The 27,426-nt window shown below is 42.2% G+C and overlaps 1 protein-coding gene across 1 annotated transcript; it reads right to left on the minus strand.

Moving 5' to 3' along the window:
• Positions 1–497: 497 nt before the first annotated feature.
• Positions 498–26,987, minus strand: LBR (lamin B receptor). The gene is made up of 14 exons (XM_082664409.1): positions 26,915–26,987; positions 21,869–22,046; positions 20,065–20,280; positions 18,009–18,092; positions 17,559–17,751; positions 16,027–16,223; positions 14,080–14,134; positions 11,221–11,412; positions 10,451–10,554; positions 9,415–9,540; positions 6,242–6,410; positions 3,421–3,501; positions 3,201–3,323; positions 498–2,463 (listed from the first exon to the last, which is right to left on the minus strand). Exons 2-14 carry the CDS (start codon positions 22,031–22,033, stop codon positions 2,303–2,305), a joined length of 1,866 nt encoding a protein of 621 aa, XP_082520535.1. The 5' UTR covers positions 22,034–22,046; positions 26,915–26,987; the 3' UTR covers positions 498–2,302.
• Between the last annotated feature and the right edge of the window lie 439 nt (positions 26,988–27,426).

Below are 27,426 nucleotides of genomic sequence, written 5' to 3' on the forward strand. Positions count from 1 at the left end.
TAGCCTACTTGGTGTTGGTGCATATTCGAAACACCCACGTTCTGCAAAGCCATGTCACACTGGGAAGAGAGACGAAGACATGAAAGTGTCTCATCTCATTTCACTGACACATGCCTCTCTCACACAAATGTACTATCGTTCACATGCACTTAGGTGCTTTTGTGAGTAATACAAATTCATTTGAAAGTATTACTGAGTCTGTGATACTTTTGATCGTTCCTCTATTTGCTCAAAGAGCAAATACTAAATCCATGACCACTGTCTGGGAGTTGGGAGCCCTCCACTAACCCCTTTCAAGCTCCAACTTCTGAGAGCCTCAATGCAAACAGCAGTTTGCCAGGGGTCCCAGTTTGCCTTGTGGTCCAGGAGGGTCCCAAAGGATCCTAGAAAAAAACAGGGGTTGGGTGGGGAGTGGTAATCTAAGGGCTCCTGTTTTGGTCCCAATGATCCCAGAGTTACAGGCCAAAAAAAAGAGAGACTCCAAAGTGATCAAAGCAACATCTTATTTTCAACTTTATTGCCAACTTAAAACTTCATTATAAAACTTGTCAAATAAACATGTCAAAAACAAAATTAAAAACAAATTGTAGCTGATATCCAGAAACTGCAGCACTGTGTTGGAAACAGCTCTTTTCTCATTACCAAGGAAAGAATTAAAGGTCCTTCTTCCTCCCCTAAAGCTTCATTGGTGACTCTAGTATAGAATAGGCTGGGACGCCATTTTTTGATGCCAGGAGAGAAGCATTAAAAAACTGCTTGCATACATCAGTACTAATAAAACACTGAAAATTTCACCAAAACGATGTTTAAAGACTAAAGGATGCGGAATGTTCTTCATGATCACATTAACGTAAGTTCTGTTATATACACTTCGAACTGCAGCGTAGAACAAACACTGCATATCTAAATGGCTCATATGTAAAATGTATAATTAAAAACCCAAACATATACACTATATTTATTAGATTCCCCTATGTTTAAGATTCTGGAGAACAATTTAACTCTGAATACGAAACCTTAGTGAATTTGCTACTGTTCCATTACAGGACAATTAATAATGAGACTATCTCAACTGAAGTAGAATCTAATGGCTAAAGCTACCTTATGCACAGCTATTAAACTAAAAGAAACGATTTTAAACTATTCCCTTAAATTGTATTTAGATAAATAGATTTCTAAAGATGAATACAACACTCCTTTACAGGGAGTAGAGTTTTGTAAATATAAAGGCTATGCAAAATACAGTATAAACTGCCTGAACTAACAGTAGCAAAAACACAGTTTAATTTAAAAAGTCAAAAACATATAAAAATATTAGCCTTTCAGAAATGGCAAATTTTCAAACACCACTCTGTGTAAAAATGTTTAAATAGTGATGTTATTCCAAAAATATATATTTATTCTATTTTTCTATTTGCAACAGTTTATAAAGGCAAACAAACACCTGCGGTTGAGGTAGCAAAGCCAAATTCACAAACTTTGGATTAGGAAAAATACCCTTCCTACTCTTAATAGCATCTTTCATACAATATTAAATGAGTTCCACTTCTTTCAAAATGTTTAATTCGCATGTAGTACTTTACAAAACTTAATTTAAAATACTGCAAATGTTTGTTAAAAAGATACTTAGTCCCGAAAATTATTTCACATTCAAAATACTATACAGAAAAATCTGAAGTCCCCATATATTACATAAAAGCTATGTATTTACAGTTTCAAATGCAGTTTTACACGTTGAGGTTAAGCAAACCACTACTAATGGTCTTCATTAAACAGTGTCCACTATCAATCATCCCCCTTCCCGTACAGCACTGAACAGAGAGGACCAGTTTTTACTTTCAAATCACATAGCTAGTAAATGATTTAATTTAAAGGGAAACAAATTCTATTCTCTTAATGCAATAAAACATAAATGTACTTTAAAATGTAACTGTTTTCATTTAAGAAAAACCAACTGGACAAAGGAATCAAACTTTGAAAGGTAACCAAAAACCCTAAACATCAACAGTATTCAGTGCATTTGTAAGACTGTTTTCAGATTTTTAAGGATTGAAAATTTCCTATTAGAATGCAAATTCTAACATCTTTATTTATATTTTCCTTATGTTAATTGTTATGATTTAATAAAAATGAACACAGCTACATTAAAAGACTTACTACTTGGCTCTGTAGTCCTGCCTCAAAAAGAAAGAGAAACATAAAGATCCTGTCAGTGCAACGAAAGGTTCATTTTGGGTTTTTTTCCTTTTTTTGTCAATGGAACCAAAACTGCAGGAGCATTTAGACAGCGCCTAGACCAGAATCAGTAGATGTATGGGAATATGCGGTACGGGACGCGCTGGCAGTACTTCTCCCACGCCAGGCCGTACTTCTTCCTACAGTGGCGTTCATCGCGAGCCTCCCGGTGCACCAGCAAAATGGTGAAATAAATCACGTAGAAATAAGGAAGAACGTGATTGAAACCTGGGGACAGCAACAGTAAATAGTACTAGATATTTTTATTATCACTACACAACTACACAGTATTGTTTCCTGCTGGTCCCCAAATCGTCTAAAAATGGACCATCCCGTTACTTCATTTTCTCCAATGGGGGAAACAACTACACCGGTTCATAAATTCCCACTAGTGTGTGGCAGGAGGTAGTATTTGAATTAAAAGCTATTCAGAGAACAGTGATTAATCCACCCTAACAATCCTTCAAAATCAGAACCTCTGTATTTAAAGCAAATCTCCCCGTTTCCTCCCCGCCAGTGCTCAGGAAGAGGACGGCAGGCCACCCGTGAGGGGCAGGGTGGGCAGGGCAGACAGCACTGCAGGGTATGGGCTGACACTAACACAAACAAAACAGAGTGTGCCTTTTCTTCTTCTTAAGAACCGGAGTTTTTCAGAATCTACGTACACTGAGTCACAAATAGAAAGTTAATTTCTACATATTCTTCTTAGAAAAAAAGCTACCAGGCACAGCTTAAAACTTAAAATTTTGCTTGCAGAAGTTTAGACTCAAACTTCAGGCTCGGTGAATTCCTAATTCCCCTCAGACGCTGGACGAATGCGGTGCTGGATACACCAAAAGCACAGCACCCAGATGGGGGACGGGCAACCCAAACCTCCAACAGGCGACACCCAGACCCAACGAGCACACACACATCCTATGGTGGCCGGAGAAAGAGTCAAATCAGTTCTCTTCTTAAATGCTTACCACATGGGAGGGACCATGCCAGGGCCATGATGAGATCACCCAAGTAATTGGGATGGCGAACAAAACCCCACCATCCAGAAACGAGAAGATTTTTTCCTGTTGAAGTATGAATGGTCTTTAAATCTATACAAAAATAAAAATACATTTTTAATGATCTCTAGACAAACAGACATAAAATCTTTATGTGGTATAAATACTATAAATATAAACCAATACTTACGTGCAAGCTTTGGATCAGAGGGATTTTTCCGGAATGCATTTTTCTGAGAATTTGCACATCGGAAGATTACAAATCCACACACTGTAATTTTTTAAAAATTTCATTTGTTAACAATTTAGCTTTAATCTTTATTTAAAAGCATCTGTAATTTCATTTAGAAATTATTCCTGTGCTCCAAGGAAATTTGCAAAGTACAGAATAGCTTTATTTCTTAACAATTCAAAACCTCTCAATCTTAGAAGGTCAAAAGAAGATATGATCCCGATATCTCACTATCGTACAGCTTTCATCATCTACCATGAAGGCAAAACTAACAAATATAGTTACATCCATGAATAAAATCTAATGCAGCCCACATTACAATAAAATCAATACTGGAGTTCATCTGTTAGTTATGATACCTACTGGCCACAACATGAATGCTTTATTAATAAAACTATAGCTCAGAATCTGCACCAGAACAACTTGCACATAAATATATGCCGAATCCCACTGTAAGCCTCCAAGTTGGTGGCTTTATTTCAAATTCCGAAATGTCAAAATTAAGAGGCCCTGACATATCACTATTTATTATCAGTCCTCAATGAAGTAGTAAGAAATAACTCTACTCCCTATTTTTAGCTTAACTGTAAAATATACATATCCTGCCTTGAATAACACACAGGCACGTTTAACCAAACCAATGAAGAAACTAAATCTTAATTTCAACCAATAGCTTGAATGTCGTCTTCTACCATAAATACTGAATAGTGCAGCAAAACTAGCAATATTTGAAGTCCAGTGCTAATTTTCCCTGCCCTCCCTCTGGCGGAGGTGTTTAACCAACAGTGAAACGAAAGAAAAGCCATCCTGAAGCTAACCAACGAGCACCCGGCCAAAGTGTTCTCCTCGCTCGTCTCCAGCATCCACCCTGGCCAAGTGGTTCCCTCTGTCCGATGTATCTACCTCCCCATCCCACTTTTCCCCACTGCACCATATCCTCCAATAGGTTTACACTGATGTTCCCCCAGAGAGACGCACTCTCTACCTTAAACTCCCATCATATTCGGTCTGTAAGTCCCTCCTCTAGACTCTTCCTACTACTCAATGCAGTGTCTGAGCATCTTATTTCTCCCGCTAGAATGCAAGCTCTAGGAAGGCAAGACCAATCTCCCTACTTTTTAAGGTGCTACCAGAAAAGGCAGGCACTCAACAGAAAAAATGAATCATTACTAAGACAATAAAATTTTAAATGAACTTATTATTTTAAACTAAATTTAATAAATTTTAAAACCAAATGGTTTGTTTAAAATTATGTTTAAAGAACCACTGAGAACCCAAGAAAGAAACATCCATTCTCTTTGTAAGATGCAAGAATCTTTTTATTACTCAACTCATCCATCACAGATTACTTCAAACCTGAGCCAATCATGGCCATTTAAAAGGGCATGCTAATCACTAATCACTAGAGAAATGCAAATCAAAACTACAAGAAGGTGTCACCTCACACCAGTCAGAATGGCCATCATCAAAAAATCTACAAACAATAAATGCTGGAGAGGGTGTGGAGAAAAGGGAACCCTCTTGCACTGTTGGTGGGAATGTAAGTTGACACAGCCACTCTGGAGAACAGTATGGAGGTAACTTAAAAAACTAAAAATAGAACTACCGTATGACCCAGCAATCCCACCACTGGGCATATACCCTGAGAAAACCATAATTCAAAAAGAGTCATGTACCACAATGTTCATTGCAGTTCTATTTACAATAGCCAGGACATGGAAGCAACCTAAGTGTCCATCGACAGATGAATGGGTAAAGAAAATGGGGCACATATACAAAATGGAATATTACTCAGCCATAAAAAGAAACGAAAGTGAACTATTTGTAGTGAGGTGGATGGACCTAGAGTCTGTCATACAGAGTGAAGTAAGTCAGAAAGAGAAAAACAAATACCGTATGCTAACACATACGTATAATCTACAAAAAAAGATGGTTCTGATGAACCTAGGGGCAGGGCAGGAATAAAGACGCAGACATAGAGAATGGACTTGAGGACATGGGGAGGGGGAAGGGTAAGCTGGGACAAAGTGAGAGAGTGGCATGGACATATATACACTACCAAATGTAAAACAGACAGCTAGTGGGGAGCAGCCGCATAGCACAGGGAGATCAGCTCGGTGCTTTGTGACCACCTAGAGGGGTGGGATAGGGAGGGTGGGAGAGAGATGCAAGAGGGAGGGGATATGGGGATATATGTATACGTATAGCTGATTCACTTTGTATACAGTAGAAACTAGCACAACATTGTAAAGCAATTATACTCCAATAAAGATTAAAAAAAAAAAAGGTCCAGGAAAGACTAAAATTCAATCCTGATTTTCCAAAAGAGCTCAAGGATCAGAGAAAACAAGCAACCTGTACAAGAATACACAGCTAGTGTCAAAGCTAGCATCGAGCCCCATGCTCCAGATGCCTTCTGCTACCTAAGATGATATCTTATTATGTCTGTGTCTTCTGTTCTTCCCTCCCATCAGCCTTGTTTTTCTCAGTCACCTCATTCTGATAAGATCTGTAGTTGTGTCCTACTGCTAGATAGCTGTTCCCAGTGTATACCAGCATTTTCTTGTACATAACTCTGCCATATGTGTCCCTTTTATAAACATGAACTTGGTTACTTAGTACTTAATTGGGTTGTTGGGACTAAGTGGTTATTTATCCATTTATAATAATAAAAAGAGCCACTCAGACTTGAAAAAAGTAAATAAAAGGGCACACTATAAATATGCAGATCCACAGCACACACGATATTTACTACACAGAGACCGAAGTTAATACTCACGTTTCAGAGCAATGATTAGAGACGCCATTGGCCAAGACAGTTCATTTGGATGACTGACTAAATAAAAGGCTTGGAAGCTGTAGATAAACGGAACCCACACTAGATCTCCAAAAGCCAGCATGAATCCAAATCCATCATGGATAATGTCCATGGTCGTCAGCAGCGCTTCCTGTAAGGGTATGGAGGGGGGAAATTTTCTTTTAAACTTTGGGGGACAAAAGCTTCAATGTTTAAAGTATTCAAGTAAAGTTCTAGTTTACAGTCAAATTTATAAAGGGCTAAGGGAAAGTACACCAACCAAAACCGTTTTAAAGTGGGAGTGGGCATCTGGTTCCCTCGGCACGTGTATCATTCTGTTCTTCTCCTGTCGCTCTACCCTCTCCCTCCGCGATCCTGAAACAACAGAGCTGCCAACGCCCCTGTGCCTCCATGCCTCTGCCTGGAACACCCCGCTCCAGCTTCAGCTGAAGCCTCGCCCATGCTGCTTTCCTCAACCCTCCCCCTAGACAAGGCACTTCTCAGATGCCACCACCCACCACCTGCTGAAGCCTGGAGCGACCGTGTGACTGTCCTGTAAATAAGCGACTCTCGCCACTAGACTAGAAGATGGAAGGCTGGGAGCATGGGTTTCCACCTGCCACCCCTGCACCCAGCACACATACACCAACCTAACTTCTGATAGCAATCTGGCTTTTCATGTAGCTTTTCCACACTACCTGGCAACATGGGAAAATGCCTGCCTCGCTGCTCAGGGTAAATCAGGACCTGAACGCACTCTCGTGTGGATTTGGTCAGCGCAAGCCAGCAGCCAGATCCCCTGGACCAGAACCTGCAGGCCCGGCTCTGGAAGTGGAGTCGGCCCTGCCCAAGGGCATCTCCAATCTGCCTCTGACACCAGTACTCCCCGCTGACTAGAAAAATTAGCAAGTATAAGTAAGCTCTGCTGAAGAATCAAACCAACACGGACCTACTGTGTAGCACAGGGAACATCACCTATATGCGAAAAGATCCTAAAAAAGAATGAATATATGTATAGCTGAATCACTTTGCGGCACACCTGAAACTAACCCAACACTGTAAATCAACTATACTCCAATAAAATTAAAATTTAAAAAATAATCAATATTCTAGGTTAAAGAAAAAGCATGATAATCTCCAAAACGCATTTTTTTTCCCAGAAAGCAAGCAAAAGGACCATGGAACAGAAAAATGGATGCAACAACTCCAGGCCCTTTGGGTCACCCTCTAGTGAAGAGCGCCTATTCTTATGCACACGGGAGCAGGTACAAGAGCAGACCAGTGATGACGACAGGGCACACGGGAGTGGGCAGTGAGCGAGGGACAAGGTATAAGCAGCTGGCGCCAGCAGGGGCAGAACCCTCAGCCCTACCCAGTTCCTGGGGCCTCAGGGGATTTGCCGGACAGCCAGCGGAGGCTCACAGGAAGGGTCATTTAAGTTCGTATTCTCCACTTTCTAAGGTGCGGCACATCAACACGCAGAAGAATTCCTAGCACCCAATCTAATAAGAAAAGTATTAAGCATCTACTAATTGCCCGAAAGTGTGCCAGATACTAAAGAAAATCGTAAAATCAAGTCCTTTCTTCAAGAAGCCTACTATAATCTGGCTGAGATACTGCTAACATATTTAAAAAAATAACTTCCCAACTTCAATCCACTACCCCTGGTGAAAAACTGCCTTAACAGTTTTGCCTTAAAATACAAACATTTTCTGTTAATTAACGGAAATCAGTGTTTGTTTAAATCTCTAGAAAATGTGAATTTCTAAGTCACTTCAAAAGTGACTACCATGACACGACAGAAAACGAGAAGGAAGAATTACTCACCACTGAAAAGCTTCCAGACAGGAAGTTAAAAAAAAAAATCTCTGAGGTGATAAAGCGACAGAGGAAATATCATCTGACTTGTAAAATGTGACCTACCATCTTCTTAGGAGCCCTTTATTACACAATCAAAGAAAGACCTACAACTGGCAAGACTAAGTGCATTTACAAGAACTGGTTGTTTTTTTCTTTAATTTCAAAAGCATGTTTAATTTTGAGTAGACTTGGAATTTTCAAAGGACTCTGTATCAGATGCTCCCACAATCTCTGCAGCTTCTAAGGCTGGGCCCAGGTCTGTGTTCAGTGGCAGGAGCTCAACAAGAATCCAAATGTGGCTACTTGCACTCGAGGTCTGTTCACCTCAAAGAGCTCCTAATCTCCTCCCAAAGAAAAGGAAGGTTATGGATAAATCAATATCAAGCTTTTAAAGTCATTTTGACTGAATATGACCAAATAAGACAGCTTTAAAAAAACACCTTAAAGGAGATGGACCTTCTCTCAAAATGTCAACAGACTGCCAAGAGAATTTATTTTGTAACATTATGACATAGGGCTGCCAATTTCGTTTTTCAAACTGAAAGAAAACCCAACTTGGAATTTGGAGGAGATGATGACAAAGATAACAGTAAATGATAAAACAGTTGCAAAATAGACCCAAGGAAGAAATTATTTTCAAGAGGAATATAGTTAGGTGAGACCGAGATTAGCAAACATTTACCAGTCTTCAAGTAGCGGAAAAAACTGATGATGTATCAACGTATGAGAAAAGCCAAGTGTTAGGAAATTAGCTTTATTCAAACTGTTTTCCTCAATGTATCATGATTTCTGGTTTTATATCCACCTAATCAGAGCTACTCTTTTATTCTGAAACACCAACAATAAAACATCTCCCCCTTTATTTAAGAACTATAAAGGGCAATCTGACAGTCCAAAGAACACTATCTTAACTCGATGATAATCTGTCCATCCATTTTCATCTGACAGAATCATTAAGAAATTAATGTTCATTAATTCATATAAATAAAGTTTTATTTATATGAATCGGTCACACCCACAAAGCCAAGATCCACAGATCTTAAATATTTAGCACCTGACAGAGCAGCTGACATACACGGAAGTATCACCAAAGTTCTCGACACCTACCCGCCGTCAGTGCTCACTGTGTGTCGGCTCAATGCGTCACGTGGATCCACAACTCATTTAATCCTCACAAGCCTTGCAGGCAGGTTATATTCTCCTCACTTTGTGTGGAAGAAGCTGAGGCTCAGAGGGGTCAGGTCAATCACCCACACTCAACGCCATCTGACTCCAAAGCTCTTAAAATTAATTACCTCATTCCAGAGAGCATCCACCACATACAAGAGCTGGAAACTGTTGACCAAAATCATTGCTAAGGATGGAACAGTGCGATGCTGTAGCTTCATCTCAGCCAAAAGCATCACCAGGTTAATGACCACCTGAAATAAAAGGGGCAGGTATAGTTTCTACAGAGAGAAAGGTGGTAACTTCCAGCTGAGAAAGCTGCAGACACCACCTTACCGAGAAGCCACCATCAGTGATAAGACATATCAACCTCAGGAGTCCCTTGATAAGATTTACTGAGATGGACACTTATTCTGTGGTGTTCTTGCCAAAGACGTATAACTCACTCCAATCATGAGAAAACACTGGACTAACCCAAACTGAAGGACACTCTTACAAAATAACTGACCAGTATCTTCAAAAGTGTCAAGGTCATGAGAGACAAGGAAAGACTAGCAACTGTTACAGACTAGAGGAGACTAAGGCCAAATAACAAATAAATGCACTGTCGGACCCTGAAGAGGATTCTGGAACAGGAAAAGGCCAACAGCATGAAACACTGGTGAAACTCAAATAAGGTCTAGGGATTTAATTAATACTACTGTAACAATGTTAATTTGTGGGGGGTTTTTCTTTTTAATTGCTGTTTTTTATAATTATACTATGGTTCTGCCAGATGTTAATTAACATTGGGGAGAGTGGTATGAAGGAACTCTTTATTTTTGCAACTCGAACAAATCTAAAATTAAGTCAAAATAATTTTTTTAAAGGGGAGGAAAATACATTTTTTCTTAATTCATACACTATTATTTTCCTACATAAACATAAACTGATATAATCAAAATAAAACAAACTCTTTTAATGTTTAATAACCTGTAACAGGGCATCTTATCCCTCTGGACTATATTTACAGCAAGAAAATATTTTAAGTAGACAGATTTATGCAATGCTGTGATTATTCCTAAAAACATACCACCCACAGCTTACTTTAACATTGTCTACAATCCTTTCCAAATGCAAGACTAATCTGTACTACTGAACTGAAATTTAAAAAAAAAGACATACCCATCCAATCAATCCGGGGCGCAATTCACAGAAGTATTTGAGATCAAAAGTACCGATCCGAGGATTTAACTCACGGCCAATGAAGAAATCATAGACAGCATTTCCTATGAAGGGAAAAGTCCTTATCCAAACAGTATTCCAAACCCAATTATGAGGCTTTAAAATTGCACTGCTGTCCACTCTCCAGGGTCACAATTCAATCACCTCCAGGAGCCTGGCAAACAGCCAGAGAGGAAAGGCATGGTGGTGAGAGCCAAGAGGGGCCGTGAGGACACAGGGGGCAGGGGATGCTGGCCCCATCTGGAAACATCCATGCTGCTACAGGCATGGGGCCTATGGGGCCAGATTCCTAGATTCTGAGGGAACCAGAGCTTTTTTAAATGTAGACTCACCATTTTAAAAATAAGCCACTTAATTTTTTTTAATGTTTAAGTACTTTAGGACAAAAAATATTTGTCCTAAATTGTTATAATACTAATGTTACTAAAATGCTGTAAGTTGTTCAAATGTCTTACTGTCATCAAGTGACTAAAAAAGGAAGAAGAAACAAATAGGAAAACACAAGGGGAAAATATCAGATTTTCTTCCTTTTATTTTTCTCTAAATTTTTTCACCTTTTCCTTTTTTTTCCTATTTCTCTTCATCTCTCATAAACTGAAGCGAGAATTCTATGAAAGCCTAGAAACAGATGCTGAGGGGCCAGTGGGGTGAGGGTGTGGAGAGGCATTTGTGGGAGGCGTTTGTGGGACCCACGTTCTAACACTGCTCACCAGAGCTGGCCGGCGACAGTTCATCCCGGGGCGCTTTCAAAGCCCTGGCGTAGAGATAAACACTCAAGACCACAGAAAAAACGGTGGCCGCAAGTGCACACTGAAGGAAATGACTGTACACGTAATAAAGCTCTACATCCCAGAAGAGAGATGCTCCGACGAGTACAGATGTCAGGATAAAAGCGTAGAATCCTTAAAAAAGGGAGGGGAGGGGGAAAAATGAATGTTAACCCAGGGTTCACATTGGATTTACACCATTATAAAATAATACAACATTATTTTGTAAAATCTTAGTTTCATTATTCAAGCTACACACACACAAATACATGAACGAGCAGTGCCCCTGAGGTTAGCAGTCTTCAATACAGATGCTGTATCTCGCACACGATTTGTGAAATATTCTCATACTTAAGTTATTATTTTTCATTGTGAACAGTCATCTGCTTTTAATGAAGAGAGAGCTGAAAAGAAGTGCACAGAAATTCACTATTAAAAAGCTGAAAAGAACCTCAAAATTCACATAATCCAAACCCCTGAGGCCAAAGTCAAATGGCTAATTATTGACAGACACAGTTTAAAGCCTTCAGGGCAATGTTGGTGGTTATAAATTATAAACATTTTTACCCGAAATAACTTATCAATAAGGGTTTCAAAGGATCCTGGTCGTACTCTACCTCCCAAACAAAGACCTCAAGACCCTGCCCTCAAAGAAGAGGCCACAACCCAAATGTTCCCCAGGGCCAGGCAGGAGACTGAGGGGACCAGCCGAGTGGGGACGTCAGGGAGGGACTGCCAGGCCCACAGATGTTCATTCCAAAGTCAGAAGCACCCACGAGGCCCCGCAGGAGGAGCTCCTGTTCCGAGCTAGCCCTGCTATGGCTCAACAGACAGAAGCTGAGTGTACTGGCGGCTGCTTCTTTGGACCCAAGAAACAGTTTTCCTTTCATGAGCTGAGTGCCTGCAAAAACTGTTCTCTGAGTAAGCAGTCAAATCACATTTGGATAAAAACAGTCTAACACAGAAAAGACGTAGGTGTTATTTCTGTAAGAATTCTAAAACCAAAGCTTTTGTAAAGTCAAATGGTCATCTCTAATTTATTATTTAAGTCCACATTTTCCACAGTGTCAGGTTTACTCCAAAGAGTAACTTTTAACTTTTTAAACTTTTTCTTTAACTTTGTAAAGCATTCATTTAATGCTCATAAAATTTACGAATATTAAAGAAAAAGAATGGTAGATGAAGCCGTTTCTTGCTCTCTAGCCTACGTGGATTAAATTATTCAAAATGTCTCAGGACTCTCCTTAGTTGATGATGGTAAAATCTCGTAATACTAGAACCAGAGTAACGAGGAAATTTTCAAAGGAAGGATCAAGCAACTAGTTCAGCCACTGCCTGCTTGCTCGACAGCTCCGAGCCCAGTACTACTGTTCTCAGCCTCTGAGTGAGCCACGCCCTCAAAGGGAAGCAAAAACAGAAAAGAAGAGCACTTGGACGAGAAGTAAGTGGGTACCTAGAGAGAAGCCCACAAAACACGAACAGCGACAGACCTGATGGCCCAAAGGGAACACCCCCCCCCTCCCCAGACTTGGCCTCACTGAGGCCGCAAGGCGCAGGAGAGAGGGTGTGTGGGAGATTCTAAACCTGGTTCCAGCAGCAAGGAATCTGGTAAAAGTAAACAAAGTATCTGACAGTAGCAGCAAGTCAGTGCTAAGCATCTACCAGGGGTCAGGCGTGGAGCTAGGTTCAACGCCTTACCCACTTGGCACAAGAGGCAGTCATCTAAAACACCTCTGGCTTCCCTTTTAGAGCCCAGTCGAGTGATTTCAGATACAGTGGATGCTAGATGAGTCACTGAAAAAAGTATCCACAGTTCGAAAGGTGAGAAGTGATAGGATTAAAACAGGCCAAGAACTAAAATTTACAGTATAATTCCCAAGAAAAGGAAAACAGTCCACCCAATCTAGTTAAAATGGAAAATCATTTAAGGATAACTACACTATACACGTATTTCTTAAAAGCAGGTTAACTGTACTTTATCAAAGTCTTCACGTGCCAAAGGTGGACTGTTCCTCTTACTCAGCACACACTCCTACCCCAGGAGGTGCCCACGTCAGGAGGGACAATGCCCACTTCTTGAGACGCTCATCGAGACTTCCACTCCATCCACTCAGGGCTCCCACCAACAAGCGGCCCCTACAGGCCAGTCCCTATGCTGGTACCACAAAGGGGACCACAAGGAACACAGCCAAGGCCCTGCCCACGAGCCACCTTCTAGTGGGGAGACCCCAGTGAAGAGACAAGTACACTGATGTCAGGAAGACCTGTCACAGAGGAAAATAAAGCAGGGTAAAGGAAAGAAAGGGATCTGAGGGCTCCTCTGAGCAGAGACACGTCAGGGATGAAGCAGCCGACACTTTGGGGGAAAGTTTTCCAGGCAAAAGCACTGAGAATGTAGCCTAGAGACGGCCCGGAGGCTGGTGGCTGGAGCAAAAGAGCAAGAGCTCTGGAGGGCAGGAGTGGCCAGGAAGCCCACACCAGTGCAGAACTTAGGCCATGGGGATGACTCAGGATGATAAGATACACAGTCAAAATTGCTTCAATGAGCGATAAATGCTATTAAGAAAATAAAACTGGAGAGTGGAAAACAGTGACTGAGTGGCTTGTTACTTAACATGGCATAATTCTGACGTATCGGCTGCAGGTGCGAGCAGTTTACTTGCATGCTCTTCTGACTACTGAGAGAAATTTACCATTTCCTCCTCTGGCATAATCAGCTTTGACAGTTTAAAGAGTACAGCACCCAAAAGTCTGAGCTATCGAGTCATCAATTTGAGTTTTGGAAAAAAAAAAAAAAATCACCATTTAATCTGTACTTGAGTCTTCTTCCATCAGTAAGAGGTGTTCCTTCTACAACCTTAAAAGAAAAGGTTTTTTTTTTTAATTTAAAATTTTAAAAGCACAACACTTTACCATGATACACGTCTTGTAAAATCACCTAAATTTCAACATGCCCAAGGAGGATCATCTTTTAGTAGGAAACTTTAGTAACAAGTCTCAAAAATCTTCATGGCACTCCCTTAAGTAAAGTAATTCCACCTTCAGGAATTTATCTCAAATACAAATCTAGTAATGACTTCTCCGTGTACTGAGACTATTGCCATAGCCACTCTCCCCCAATGATCCCATGTCCCACCACAAGACTAGACGTGTTTTCAAAAACCTGTACATCTAGTCGATCTCTAGCTCAAAACTCTTCAATGACTCCCCACTGCTTACAAAGCAGAATACAACTCCACTATCTCACGTTGGTGTCATCCTTTCAATCGGGTTCAACCCCACTTACCCAATCCCAAGGCCCATGTGCTACTTGATACAGACTCATATACTTACTTGCTCTGCTATTTATACATATACGCTCACTTAGTTATTCAATCATTTCATGTGATTCTTTTATCTCCAATAAGAGACTGAGAGCATGTCCACTGGACCATTTCATCTCTTCATTTGCATCACCCACAGCATCCCCATAAAAAAGGTACTCAAGAAACACACTACTTGAACAGGATGAGTTAAGAGAAAAAGTCCACCTGCCCAATGGCAGCTACATTTTACTCCCCAAAATAACTATTCAGAAATAGTGCAATTCATTATAAATTGTAAAATACTAATATGGTATCACTTGTCTTGGGCCAAACTACTTTACCCTTTCATTAGCTATGAAAGGGAACCCAGGAGAAATGTAGTATCTGTCTGAGATTATAGGATTAGCAAAACCCCACAGGCTAATTTCAAATGATCCTTATCTATTAAAGGTATCTAACAACTACTGTGTTGGGTTTTAGTCTGTGGGAAAAAAAAATTGATATATAGCTATCTATATATATAGATATAGATACAGACATATATATATATATATATATATTTTAACCATCAAAACTGCTTTTCTCAATAAATATTACCTAGTTTGAACTAGCTTTACCTGAGTTTATCTGAATTTGTGATTTCTTACTTTAGAGCCTTATCACAAAAATACCTGAAGGTTCACATCACAAGAATCCTCGCTAGAGCCAATGTTATGGTGAGGTTCCAAAGTATTTCAAGTCTGCAGCTCTATCCTCCTATCACTGGCATTTGCCACTCCTAATAAAACTGATCCTTTGGTTCACAGACAGTTGGCAAACTTGCAAAGCTCTAAGAACAAGATCTTTAAATGAATTATTTATTGATTAGGGAATCTCATGTTCTTTTAAATATATCCAAGTAGAGTATTCTAATGAAAGAAGAAAAAACTACACTTAGCAATGAGGACCAGTTTTAAAGACACTGCATGAGTCTGAAAAGAACATTCAATGGTCCAGACAACAAATTTCTGAAAGAGATGAAAATCAGAAACTCATCATATTAAAAAAAAAAGTAAAAGAGACGGACTAAAGTCCATTGAGCTCAGTCTCTTATCAACTGGTAATTTAAAATTCTGCATCTGAAAGGACATATAGCGAGAGGGAATTTTTTTTTCCCAGCCACCTCTACCATTAGTCAGGCTATTTTGAAAAATGGCTTATTCTTCTCTATTTGGTTTGGAAAGATACACAAGAACCCTCAGTCAGATTCTTTAAGTTTCGCTTAATAAGTATGTGTTACAGAATACAAGAGTAAACGCTTAACAAACTAAAACTAAGTAAGTCTGGGTAGTTATGATCAAGGACAGCTTTTAACCTTAAAACTACTATAAATGTCTTTATATAAACATGGGAGCGAGGGGAAGAAAATCTCATAATACCATACGCCCCGCCAACAAACGCTTACCTTCCCAATCGGCAGTAAGTAGAACAGAGCCTGAAGGAAAAACCAGAGGAGGTAGGCCCCAAATACCCTGGTTTCCCATAAATCGTACAAAGCTGGCAGAGGCGGCGGAAAATTCAGAAGACTGGGCTCTTCCTGTTTACACATCAACAGCAACAGGAAGAGGAAAGCAGGCAGGCCAAGCGTGATGAGAAAAACACCTGCAAATAATCAGTGAACATTCAAGGCTCTAATTTCAATCCAGGTTATTTTATTTTATTTTTTTCAAAACTCACTTGAATTTCTAAGGTCGAAACTCAAGTCTGGCTAGCTGTTTGAAACCAATTTCTAATGCATCATTAGAAAGTCTTAACTCTACCTGTCACATCCTGTGGGAAGCAACCACAGGCATGAAGGTAGTAAAACAGCAAATGCCCAGCACTGAAGAGCTAAATTCCACCTCGGAAACCAAGCTCTAAAACACTGAAAATCCAACCACTATGGGAGCAAACATGTTGAAACTCCAGCAAACTGAAGATTGGAACATCTAAAAACTTGAAGATTGCAACATCTAAAAACTATCGGTCTCATCTTTAAAGAACAAAAAACTTTATACTCCTAAGTTTCTCACAATTAAAATAGCATCACATTCACGTTACATGTGCGCAGACTTTTAAGCGATGCTGGACACCATCTTTAACAGATTCAGTTAGCCAAGAGTTATAAATTACAAAATACAAAGCAGTTAAGCCATGCAGGATTTTGAACCATTTAACCAATAAGTACTTCCTTTTACTAAGTCATAAGACCTCACCAGCTCCACCCACTTAATAACTCCAAACCTCTGAATGCTTCAGATCTTTGACCCTCAAGAGCAACCTGTCTAACAGGTAGTGTAGACACCATGAACCCACTGGATGCATGCAGCTTATTCCCAGTGCTACTGCCAAGCCAGGCCCTGTCACTGAGATCTGATTATTAGCAGATTTCCCAGTCACGAATAGCTCAGCGTCCTTCCTATATACAACAGTCATACCAACCTTCCTTTCATCACTTCTTTGCACTTCTTTGCTCAAAACCTATTAAAAGATTGCTAAAGGGCTTCCCTGGTGGCGCAGTGGTTGAGAGTCCGCCTGCCGATGCAGGGGACACGGGTTCGTGCCCCAGTCTGGGAAGATCCCACATGCCACAGAGCGGCTGGGCCCGTGAGCCATGGCCGCTGAGCCTGCGTGTCCGGAGCCTGTGCTCCGCAACGGGAGAGGCCACAGCAGTGAGAGGCCCGCGTACCGAAAAAAAAAAAAAAAAAAAGATTGCTAAAAGTTTTAAATATAGCCACAGTGGCACCCTTTCTACTCCATGATAACCCTCAAAAATGCTCCTACTCAGGCCTTTGCACCTGCTGTCCCTTCTGACTGGAAACTCTTCCCCAGGCTCCCACCTGGCTCACTACCTGGCCGCCTTCAGATTTCTTCAGAGAAAGCCCTTTCCTGCTCACTTTATCGCAACCAGCGTTTGCCCACCCTGCCTGCCCTCCCTAGGCCGGTTCTGATGCCTACCAGGTACTCCTCCAAATTCTAAGTCCTTCTGCTGTGTGGCTGTCACTTCAAAGGTTCTCAACGACGTAGGTCCTTTTGTAACAATTTTTTCTTCCTTTGAATCTATTTCTTTTAATTTGACCTCTTCTCTTCGTGGATGAAGGCTATACTGTGTAAGTATATAACTACTCTCTTGTGACAAAGGGAATTTTTCCTATTTAAAAAATAAAAAGTATTAAATATCTGTAGTCAGTAAGTATCATTAATGCTACCACATTAAGTAATTCAGCATCTTAGTATAGCCATATACACTAATAAGAATAAATTTGTTAAATTATACTCAGTCTTAATTTAAGAACAGAATCTTAGAAAAGATTCTAAGAAAAATTATGGTTTTCAATGTGCTTCTTTAGAGAAAGTCACTTTAACAAGGAAAAAAATTACCTGAGAGGAAAATGAACCCCTCTGTACCTGCGTGTTTTTGTGAGGTATGTCATTCCTCTCTATGTGCTCAGGCTCCCCGTTATATCTGTTGATGCTATTTCCAAATGGCTTCTAAATTGAAGAATATAAAACATTTTAACCATAAGAATGATAACTTAGTAAAAAGGTACATGATGGTAAAAGTTCAGTACTGTGAAACCAAGCAATAAAACCAACCAAAGATTTTCACAGCCGTAATGCTGAAGAATTTCAGCCCACTTTTTAAAAAAATGAAATGGAATAAAATTGATTAGAATTTCCTAATCTTCAAAAGATTGGCTCTTACAGTAGAGGTTTCCACATAAGATCTTCCATCTTTTAAACAAAATTAGACTAAATCTTATCATTTCACTGTTCGATAACAGATGCTCTAATAATATTCACTATGAGAGGTAGATACAGTAAAAATTGGTAAATCAGCTCATTAACTGGTTAAAAAAAAAGAGGAAAAGACATTCACGGCCCCCAAACAGCTTAATAACAGGAAATTAAGAAATAGTGGCTACTTATGGAGTATTACTAGTAACCTACAAACTGCCTACTTTCTGAATTTCATCTGCCTTATTTCTATTTAACCTTACATTTTCTCTCCCTAATGTCTCCTTTCTCAATTCAGTCTCTTTCCTTGAATGTCATTCTCTTCAAGCAGTGGAGGGAATTTCTTGCTGACTGTACAGAGGAAGGACTTTCGCTTACAAAACATTTTCCAGGCAATGTATGGCTGAAATAGGTGACTTTGCTCCTTTAAAGTCACTGACAGATTAATTAAAAAGAGAAATATATCTTTTGGGAGGCCAGCTGTCGAAAGACGGCATTAATATAGTATCAAGTTCTAGTTCAAATCAAGGTCTAACTGAGCAGTGACAGCATTCAACATATACTTAAGTTTACCAAAGTGCCAACGAGCCACTTAGCAGCAAACGGACCCACCTAAAAACTACACTCTCGGTTTTTCAAAGGTCCAACGTGTAATCCACAGCAACCACAAATGTAATCCTGTAACATAGCTAGTCAGCTGACCCTGAACTGTACTGACTGCAAATTGACGGGGTATTCACACAGTGAGGCAAGGTACTGCAAAGATCACAATTAGGAGTCCAAAAGAATAAGGATGATGTGATGTCAAAGCTACGTGCAGGGCTTCGCTGGTGGCGCAGTGGTTGGGAGTCCGCCTGCCGATGCAGGGGACGCGGGTTTGTGCCCCGGTCCGGGAAGATCCCACATGCCGCGGAGCGGCTGGGCCCGTGAGCCATGGCCGCTGAGCCTGCGCGTCCGGAGCCTGTGCTCCGCAACGGGAGAGGCCACAACAGTGAGAGGCCCGCGTACCGCAAAAAAAAAAAAAAAAAAAAAGTGATGCAGGAAAATACAACACAGAAGGTTACGCCCAACATCTTAAAATTTAAAAATCTGACTACAAAACACTATGTAATAATCCAGTGTTTTAAGGTTATCAAAAATCTGTACATTTTATCCAGAAAAGAGGTAACAGTAAGTGAAGAGAATAAACAATGACCTTTCTTCAATTCTGTTTATTTATTATTTCAATTTGGTCTACTATCTAAAATGTTCATTGTGCAAGGTCCTCCAGGCTCTGCACACCCTACCTAATATTTCCAACCTTGAACTCTGAAAGTAAATTCCATTAAAAGTATCATCTCTGAATAGGGAAGGCAATCAAGTACAGTGATACTAAGACAGCAAGAATATGTTTTTATAAGATACAGTTATGTCTCATTATTTTCTACATGAACTTTTATTCACTATAAAAACTATTCAGTTCAGTCTACAATCTACATCTATTTCAAATTTAAACACCGCTTTTTTTAGGAAAAAACCCACAATATTAAATTGCACTCATAACTTAAAAATGTTCTTTTTCATGGTATTTAAAAGCATTATACCTTCTATTCTTCCAAACATTCATTTTTTCATGTAATCTTTAATATTATTAACTGCAAATCACTTGAGTACACATAAAGGGGAAGACATGATTTGGGCAGATTAAACACTGTTGTAAGGCTGGAGATCTCCCAAACACACGTACCAATACCAGTGGAGTCAGTTTAACTTCCAATATTTCCTTCCTTGCTTCCTTCTTTGCTTCCTTAATGTGAGCCTGGTGCGAAGCTGAGATGGATGGGCGGGAACCTTTTGGGGGCCGGCCAGGGGATCGGGAGCGCGACCTGGAGCGGCTCCCTCTGCGTCTGGAGGGAGAACTGGAAGTTGAGCCACTTTTCCTTTGCCTGAAGGAGGTTAAAGGCTAGAGGGAGGAGAAAAGGCAGAGCTTCACCATAAGTCATAACACACTGCCAGAGGGCAGCAACGGCAATGACTGCACCAGTGACTCTAAAAGCACCCTGGGAACTCATGGGATCTGAGCATCCATCAGGTGAGGCCAATAACAGCTTCAGCTATAATGACCCGTCTCTCCTGAGACCAAAGCAGCCTTTCCACCCCTAACTCTTCTTTGAAGGTATTGCCAGAAAATGAATGTTCTAAACCAAGCAGCTGTACATTTTCCTAATAACATATGTAAGAGATACAAATAACATTGATTAAAACTGAGATGATAGGACAAAAAAAAAAATTAGCACACAAACAATAACAAGAAAATTCATCTCAGTTTCACTCTGAATAAAACATGATCAGATCTTGAAAACGAGTCCAAGACTGGATTACACAGCAATGTTTTACCCTGCCCTCACCTACTCCGAATATTTCCAGGAACCTAGACCTGAGGAAGGCAAACTAACCCCCAGCCCAAATCCCTCCCACCCAGTATGGGTGGCACAGGAGTGAAGAATGGCTTTACAGTTCTCAAATGACTGCAAACAAAATCAAAAGAAGAATGAAACTTGGTGGCATGTGAGAATCATCTGAACTTCAAATTTCAGTGTCCATGAATAAAATTGCATGGGGACACAGCCATGTCCACAGTTGCTCCTGCAGTGCACGAACTATATGTACAAGTCCTTTTACTCAAAAATGTTGCCAACCCCTGGTCTAGAGCACTCAGACTGTGATCCACAGGCTGCGGGCTCAAGAACTGTTCGTTACTGATCTGCAGCAAGGAATGAAACTGAGAAGAGATGGGCAGCAATTTTTATAGCATTTTGACAAAGCAATTTTATGTCTATTGAATCTGACAGTGAAAAGTCAGGGTTTTATTTTGTACCTTTTTCTTTTTCCCATTTGCCTAGTAATTACGGTATGTTACGTAAATACTTCTATACCATGGACCAGATATTTGCAAGCTCAGGTCCTCACCAGATAGGTTGAGAAGCCTTGGACTCAAATCTAATTAATGTCACTCTCCTGATTAAATCCTCGGTGTCTGGGATGAAGCCCAAACCCCTCCAGTTCTGGCTCCTTCTTTCCCCTCCTCCGGCCCTCGCCCACCACACCCTTTCAGCATTGGTCGTCTGTGACTCCCGACCCAAGCCTTTGGCATGCTGTCCGCTGTGGAAGTCCCCCCACCCCATCACCTGAGTTTTCCCTATCTGTCCTCAGCACTCAGCTCTGAAAGCCTTCCCCAAAACCCAGTGCCCTTCCCTACCCTTGATGTGCTCCAACGCCACGCATGACAAACTGTCACAGAATGACAGAGTGCATTAAACCAGGGAGAGGACGATGTAAGTGTCTGACTTCAGCAGACTGACAGCTTCTTAGCAACAGGGCACTGTGCCTCATTCATACATTCCCAAAGCCAAAAAACAGGATCTGACCTAAAGCAGGAGAGTGACCCTACGCCTGCAGAGAGCCAGACCTGACTGCTCTAAAGCTTAAAAACCACACCTACAGTGATTTCCCAACTATTATAAACATGCTCTGTAAACCAGAGTGCTTACCTTGATATCACTCTCTTTCAATTCAAGTTCAGTTCCATCTTTGTATCTTACGTTGTAAAGCTGGGAGTTGCTGTCATGGCTCAGAATTTCTACTTCATAATAAAGTGAACTCCCGGGCCATCGACCTCTTACCACCTCACCATCGGCAAATTTCCTACTTGGCATTTTGAAAATCAGTCTGAATAGTTTAAAAAAAAAAAAAAATTAGAGTCAGCGCATACACACTTACATTTGTCTTTTTTCATAGATTAAACGCTAAAGTACAACTTTCCAAAATGTTTAACTGGTCAAGACTTTGAGGCTACAAAAGCCTCTAGAGGAGAGGGTGAACAACTCCTATTTTAAAGGTGAGAAAACTGAAGCTTAAAGATGTTAACTGTTTTGTTCAAGGTTATAGAAACAGATGGCATGAAGAGGCAGAGTCAGGACATAGAGGTTGTTCCTTCTGCTACACCATATCTCATTGGGAATCACTTTATACAGCCACTGTACACGGAAGTGGCACTAAGGATTAAATATGACAAAACATAAAGGCTCCAAATGATCTGCACCATGCAAAACGCTACCCACCTACAGTAACTATACTTCTTTAATTAATAAGGCACAATCTCACAAAGGACACACCTTTTCTGATTGATAACTCTGCAGATACAGTAGTCCCCTTCTTATCCAAGAGGGATATATTCTAAGACCCCCAGGCATCCCTAGTGGATGCCTGAAACCACAGATAGTACAGAGCCCCGTACATACTGTGTTTTTTCCTATACATACATACCTATGATAAAGTTTAATTTATAAATTAGGCACCGTAAGAGGTTAACAACAATAACTAATAATAAAACAATTATAACAATATACTTTAATAAAAGTTATATGAAGGTGGTCGGTCCCTCTCTCAAAATACCTTAAAGGCACAAATTTAATGCCTTTTCCATCTTAACTAAGCACTTAACCACACACTGTGGCCGTAACTTGCAGTTTGAGGTACAACAGCGAAACTAGCAGGAATTTCTGTTTCCTTCTTCACAATTTCACAGACAGAAGATTCGTTCTTACCATAGGTCTCAGCAACCTCAGCATAGGATTTTTTTTCTTTCCCTATCAAGCCAAGAATTGTCACCTTTTCCCTTAAAGGAAGCACTTTACAGCTTCTCTTTGGCATATCTGAATTGCCAGAGTCACTACTCTTGTGCTTTGAGGCCATTATTAAGTAAAATAAGGGTCACTTGAACACAAGCAGTGTGATACCTCGACAGATTACCGAGATGGCTACTAAGTGACTAATGGGCAAGATGCGCTGGACAAAGGGACGATTCACATCCCAGGCTGGATGGAGAGGGACAGCCCAAGATTTCATCCCGCTACTCAGAGTGGCACACAATTTAAAACTTATGAACTATTTATTTCTGGAATTCTCCATTTAATATTATTGGACCGCAGGTGACCACCTCAGAAAGTGAAACTGCAGATAAGGGGGGATGACTGTAGTCTTACAAAAGCTTTAAAGATGTATTATCTAACTTTTAACAAATTACCTTTACTAAAAACAGTAAACTAGGCAACAGATGGGGAAAATCAAGGCTGTGTAATTAGCATTACTATAACCTACCAACAGGGAGAACAATATAACTCCAAATCTAAAATGAATAGCAAATTTGGGGTTTTCACCAAGCTTTCAAGTCTTACAGCTGAAGTCTCAAATGCCTACCAAGTAACTGCCAACCACATACCTGGGCCAGCATCCTAGCTCTTTTTTCAAAAGCCTACAGCAGACATCAACCCCCAGTTATAACCCTCTTCTCCACTGAACCAAAACGTGGCCCACGAAGCCTGGTATGAAAACAACACTCTAACAAGCCACAAGCAATCTGCAGCAATTGTCACTTACATGAGGCCTGTTTTTCAAACATCAACTGACTGCTGGGTGCTTCAAGCTCTTAGGTAGTAATGTTTCTCCCTCCTCGGACCAACAGATTCACCTTTCCACAGGACAAAACCAGCGCCTGCCGACAGCTCCAACACCAACTGAACTAGCTGGGCCTCGTCTAAGAAGGAGACAGGAGGACCCAAAAATCTCTCCTTACAGTCACCCTCATCCCACCAACGAAGCAATTCCCGAAACATCCTCTGGGCATATAAAGATACAATCCTCACCCGGCTCCTGTCAACAAAAACGACACTTGAGAACTTCTGAAGACTCTCCAGAGTTAAGAAAGGAGAAAGATTACCACACCCCTCCTGAGAAAAAGTCTTTCCCAAGCACCACATTTCTTCACTGTTAATCGCCTGAGGAAAAAACTTCACAAGCTTCACTGGCTTAGATAGATAGGAGCTAGGGCAGTAGATGAAAGAAAACACAGAGACTTCGGTGGTGATTAGAGGATGTCAGTCCATTTACACATTAGGTACAAGAGATGGCTTTCTTCCCAAACCTACCTGAGAGAGCATCACTGTGGTAATGAGAAGGTTTGGGCTGGGCGGAGGTTGGGGGGAGGGGTCGGGGCACCGGAAGGACCCCAGACACTCTGGGAATGAAGTCACACCTGGCTGAGGAGTCACGTGAGGGGCACTTGGGAAGCAGAGGGCGGTAGACACCTTGGGACCCGGAGGAGGGGCACAAAAAAGGAAGGTGACAACAGCAAGTTTTGCCTATTTCAACATTTAGCTCTGAGCCTCCAAACACTAAGAAAGAGGAAGGAAATGTGCCCTTCTCTCGTGCCCCCTCCTTCTCCTCGGACCCCCTAAAATCAAACCACTGCTATTAGTACTAGTTCTCTGACATTGGTCAACCAGGGTGAGCAGAAGGCAATTACATCTTTCTACGTGAAGATGCCATCCGAGTTTCAAACAACTCTTTGTAAACTTTTGAAACACAGGCCCTCAGGACTCGGGAGCCACCTGGATTTTTTAAAAGGCCCTTGAGCAGATTCTGTCCTTTTTGGAAAATACATTTATTGGCATCTTTCCGTTGTACCTATTTTACGCCACACACACAGTATCTGTGCGATACTGGACACAGGTCAATGCCAAAGAGGTTTTTCTGCTATCAATTAAATATTTGGGGTTAAACAAATTAAGATAGCTGGTGGATATCTGTTAGGTCTCTAAACATTTTTAAAAAAAGAGTTAGGAATTAGGACTCGATAACGATCTTTCATATAATGGCTGAAAAAAGGAAAAAACAGGAACAAACCAGCACGCTCCTTCGGAGACCACTATCTCACACACAAATGTTCCAAAAGGCGAAACTACCAACATTATGTGCACCTCCACTTTGCACAAGATCCACACACAAGTGTCACACAGTGCATCACATCCTAATTCTGCAGGAGTGAATTAGCCAGGTAGGACAGAAAAGCCCCAGGACATTTGCGCACATCGCTATGCTCACCTGATGGAATCAAAACACACAGGGATCAGCTTCCCTCAGAAGGGAGGTTTTAGCCAAGTAGGTTGGCAAAGAAAGATTTTGTTTACTGAGCACAATGTCTCCATTCCCCATTAGCAGTGGAAACATGGGGACCCTCAGGCTTTTCTCTATTAAGCCACAACATGCTTGCTAACTTCAGTGGCAATTGGCACTGGAATCTCCACACATATCAGCTCCAATATGTTACTGTTTATCAGCACAACTGAATGTGCTATTCTCTGCTGATCGCAGTGTTACAGAGGCCTTTGGTCATCTTTCCTCACTTTCCCAAGTTAGTCTAAACGTGGCAGAGAAAGGGAAGCTCAAATGAAGTTTGACAGCTTCCCTCTTCAACACCTGGGCCCAAGGCTGGCCTGGCAGGCAAAACCCAAACAGGAACCCCTGGCCTATCTCCTGCCTCTGTCGCACAAAGCAGAAGAAACGCCACCTTCTTGGCTGTAGGGGCGGCACGGCCTGACTTCTCCCCTAAGCAATATAAAGAACTGAAGGTAACAATAATTCCCCTCCTACTCACTCTCTTCCCTCCTCCCTAGACAGCTCTCAGAAACTAAACTTAAACTGGACTTAGTGCCCAGTCTAAATTAGCGCGCGCGCGCGCACACACACACACACACCCTTTCCTCCACGGCAGTTGCTACAAAGTGTAATTACAGATTTGCACGTATTTATTTGCAAGGTCCCTGAGGGCTGGGACCAGGAGCGTGGATCTACCTGGGCTCCGGCCGGGTGCATGCCCGCCACAGCCCGTGAGCAAGCTCGCTCGCTCCAGGCTGAACCCTTGCACTGTCCACGCGCTGTCCAATGTATCTACTGGGTCGTTCTGAATATCCACAGCCTGACTCCCGACCAGACCGTGCAATCATTTTGATGGAACCGCCTGGAACCAGGCCCTCTGCCATCAAGCGCTAAGTGTCCCTTGCGAGTGTCGGAAGGTGTCATTACGAAGAATTTTTTTAAAGCCTTTAAAAAGATGAAAAAGTAGGATCGAGCTTTAGCTGGAGTACGCAAACCTGCCTAAGTACCCGTTTCTTGAGTGTGAGGAAACACCGGGCGAGGGAATGCAACGCGCGCAGCCAGCACTGGAGAATAGCCGAACAGAGACCGCCACGACCCTCAAGGCCAGTGACAACCAGCGAGAATTAAAGGCAACTTTGCAACCCCACTTCCCCGTCCGCCAGGCTGCCGCGCCTTTTCTGCCTCCCCGAGAGCAGGGCCCACCAAGCCACCCGCTAATCTGTCAAAAAGGCGCTCGGAGCCGGTTTGGGAGGGCTGGTGCTGCAGGGCGGGGACAAAGGGACCGGGGTGGGTCACCCACCCACTCATCCTCCCCAGCCAACATCATTTTACACCGACGCGGCGCGTCCAAAATGGAGGGAAACGTCTGCAATTTAAAACCGCAGCTCCATTTCCGCAGCTGGCCGGGCCGGACGCACCTTCAGCCTCGCCAGCAGCGGCCCGGACCGACTCGGAGAAGGGGAGGGCGAGGCCGCGGCACCAGGCCCGGCGCCCAGGAACCCCGGTCCACCCGCCGCGCCCGCCCCGCCCGCCCTGCGGGCCTCCCCGCGGCCCCTCGGAGACTGCGCCGTGGGGAGCGGGGCGTGGGTACGGGCGCTCACCTGCTCCGGACTCCGGCGGGAACACGAACAGCTCCGGGAGAGTTGCTGAGCAGCTACCCGGCGGCGGTTCCGCGCGCGCGACACTGCCGGCTCTCGCGCTCTCGCGCCCCGCGGTCCCGCAGCCCGGGCGCGCGCCCCCCGGCCCCGCCCTCTCCTCGTCCCGCCCCCCAGTTGGCTTCCCAGGGCTCCCATTGGCCCCTCGGCCTTTTGAATAGTGCCCGGCGCTGTCGATTGGTTTTGAGACATGGCGCGTCCGCCCGCCCCGCCCCACTCCGCGTCAAGGCCCGCGATGGGGGAAGAGGATCTTCGCAGGTCTAGCCGTGGTGCGGCCCAGAAGGCATATTTGAGCGGGCCTTATCTCAGCCGCCCAGGCACTTTTCTAGCCCGCTGACCGCGCGCATTCCCCGCCCTTTCCCTCCCGGCACTCGCCACAGTTGTCTTGCGATGCACAGTAGGGAAATTGGTGTGTGAAGTGGCTTGGCGAGAGATATAAAAGGGCTATAAAGTAAATT

Source organism: Grampus griseus (genome assembly GCF_964374135.1).
Source record: "Grampus griseus genome assembly, chromosome: 1".
Lineage (NCBI taxonomy): Eukaryota > Metazoa > Chordata > Mammalia > Artiodactyla > Delphinidae > Grampus > Grampus griseus.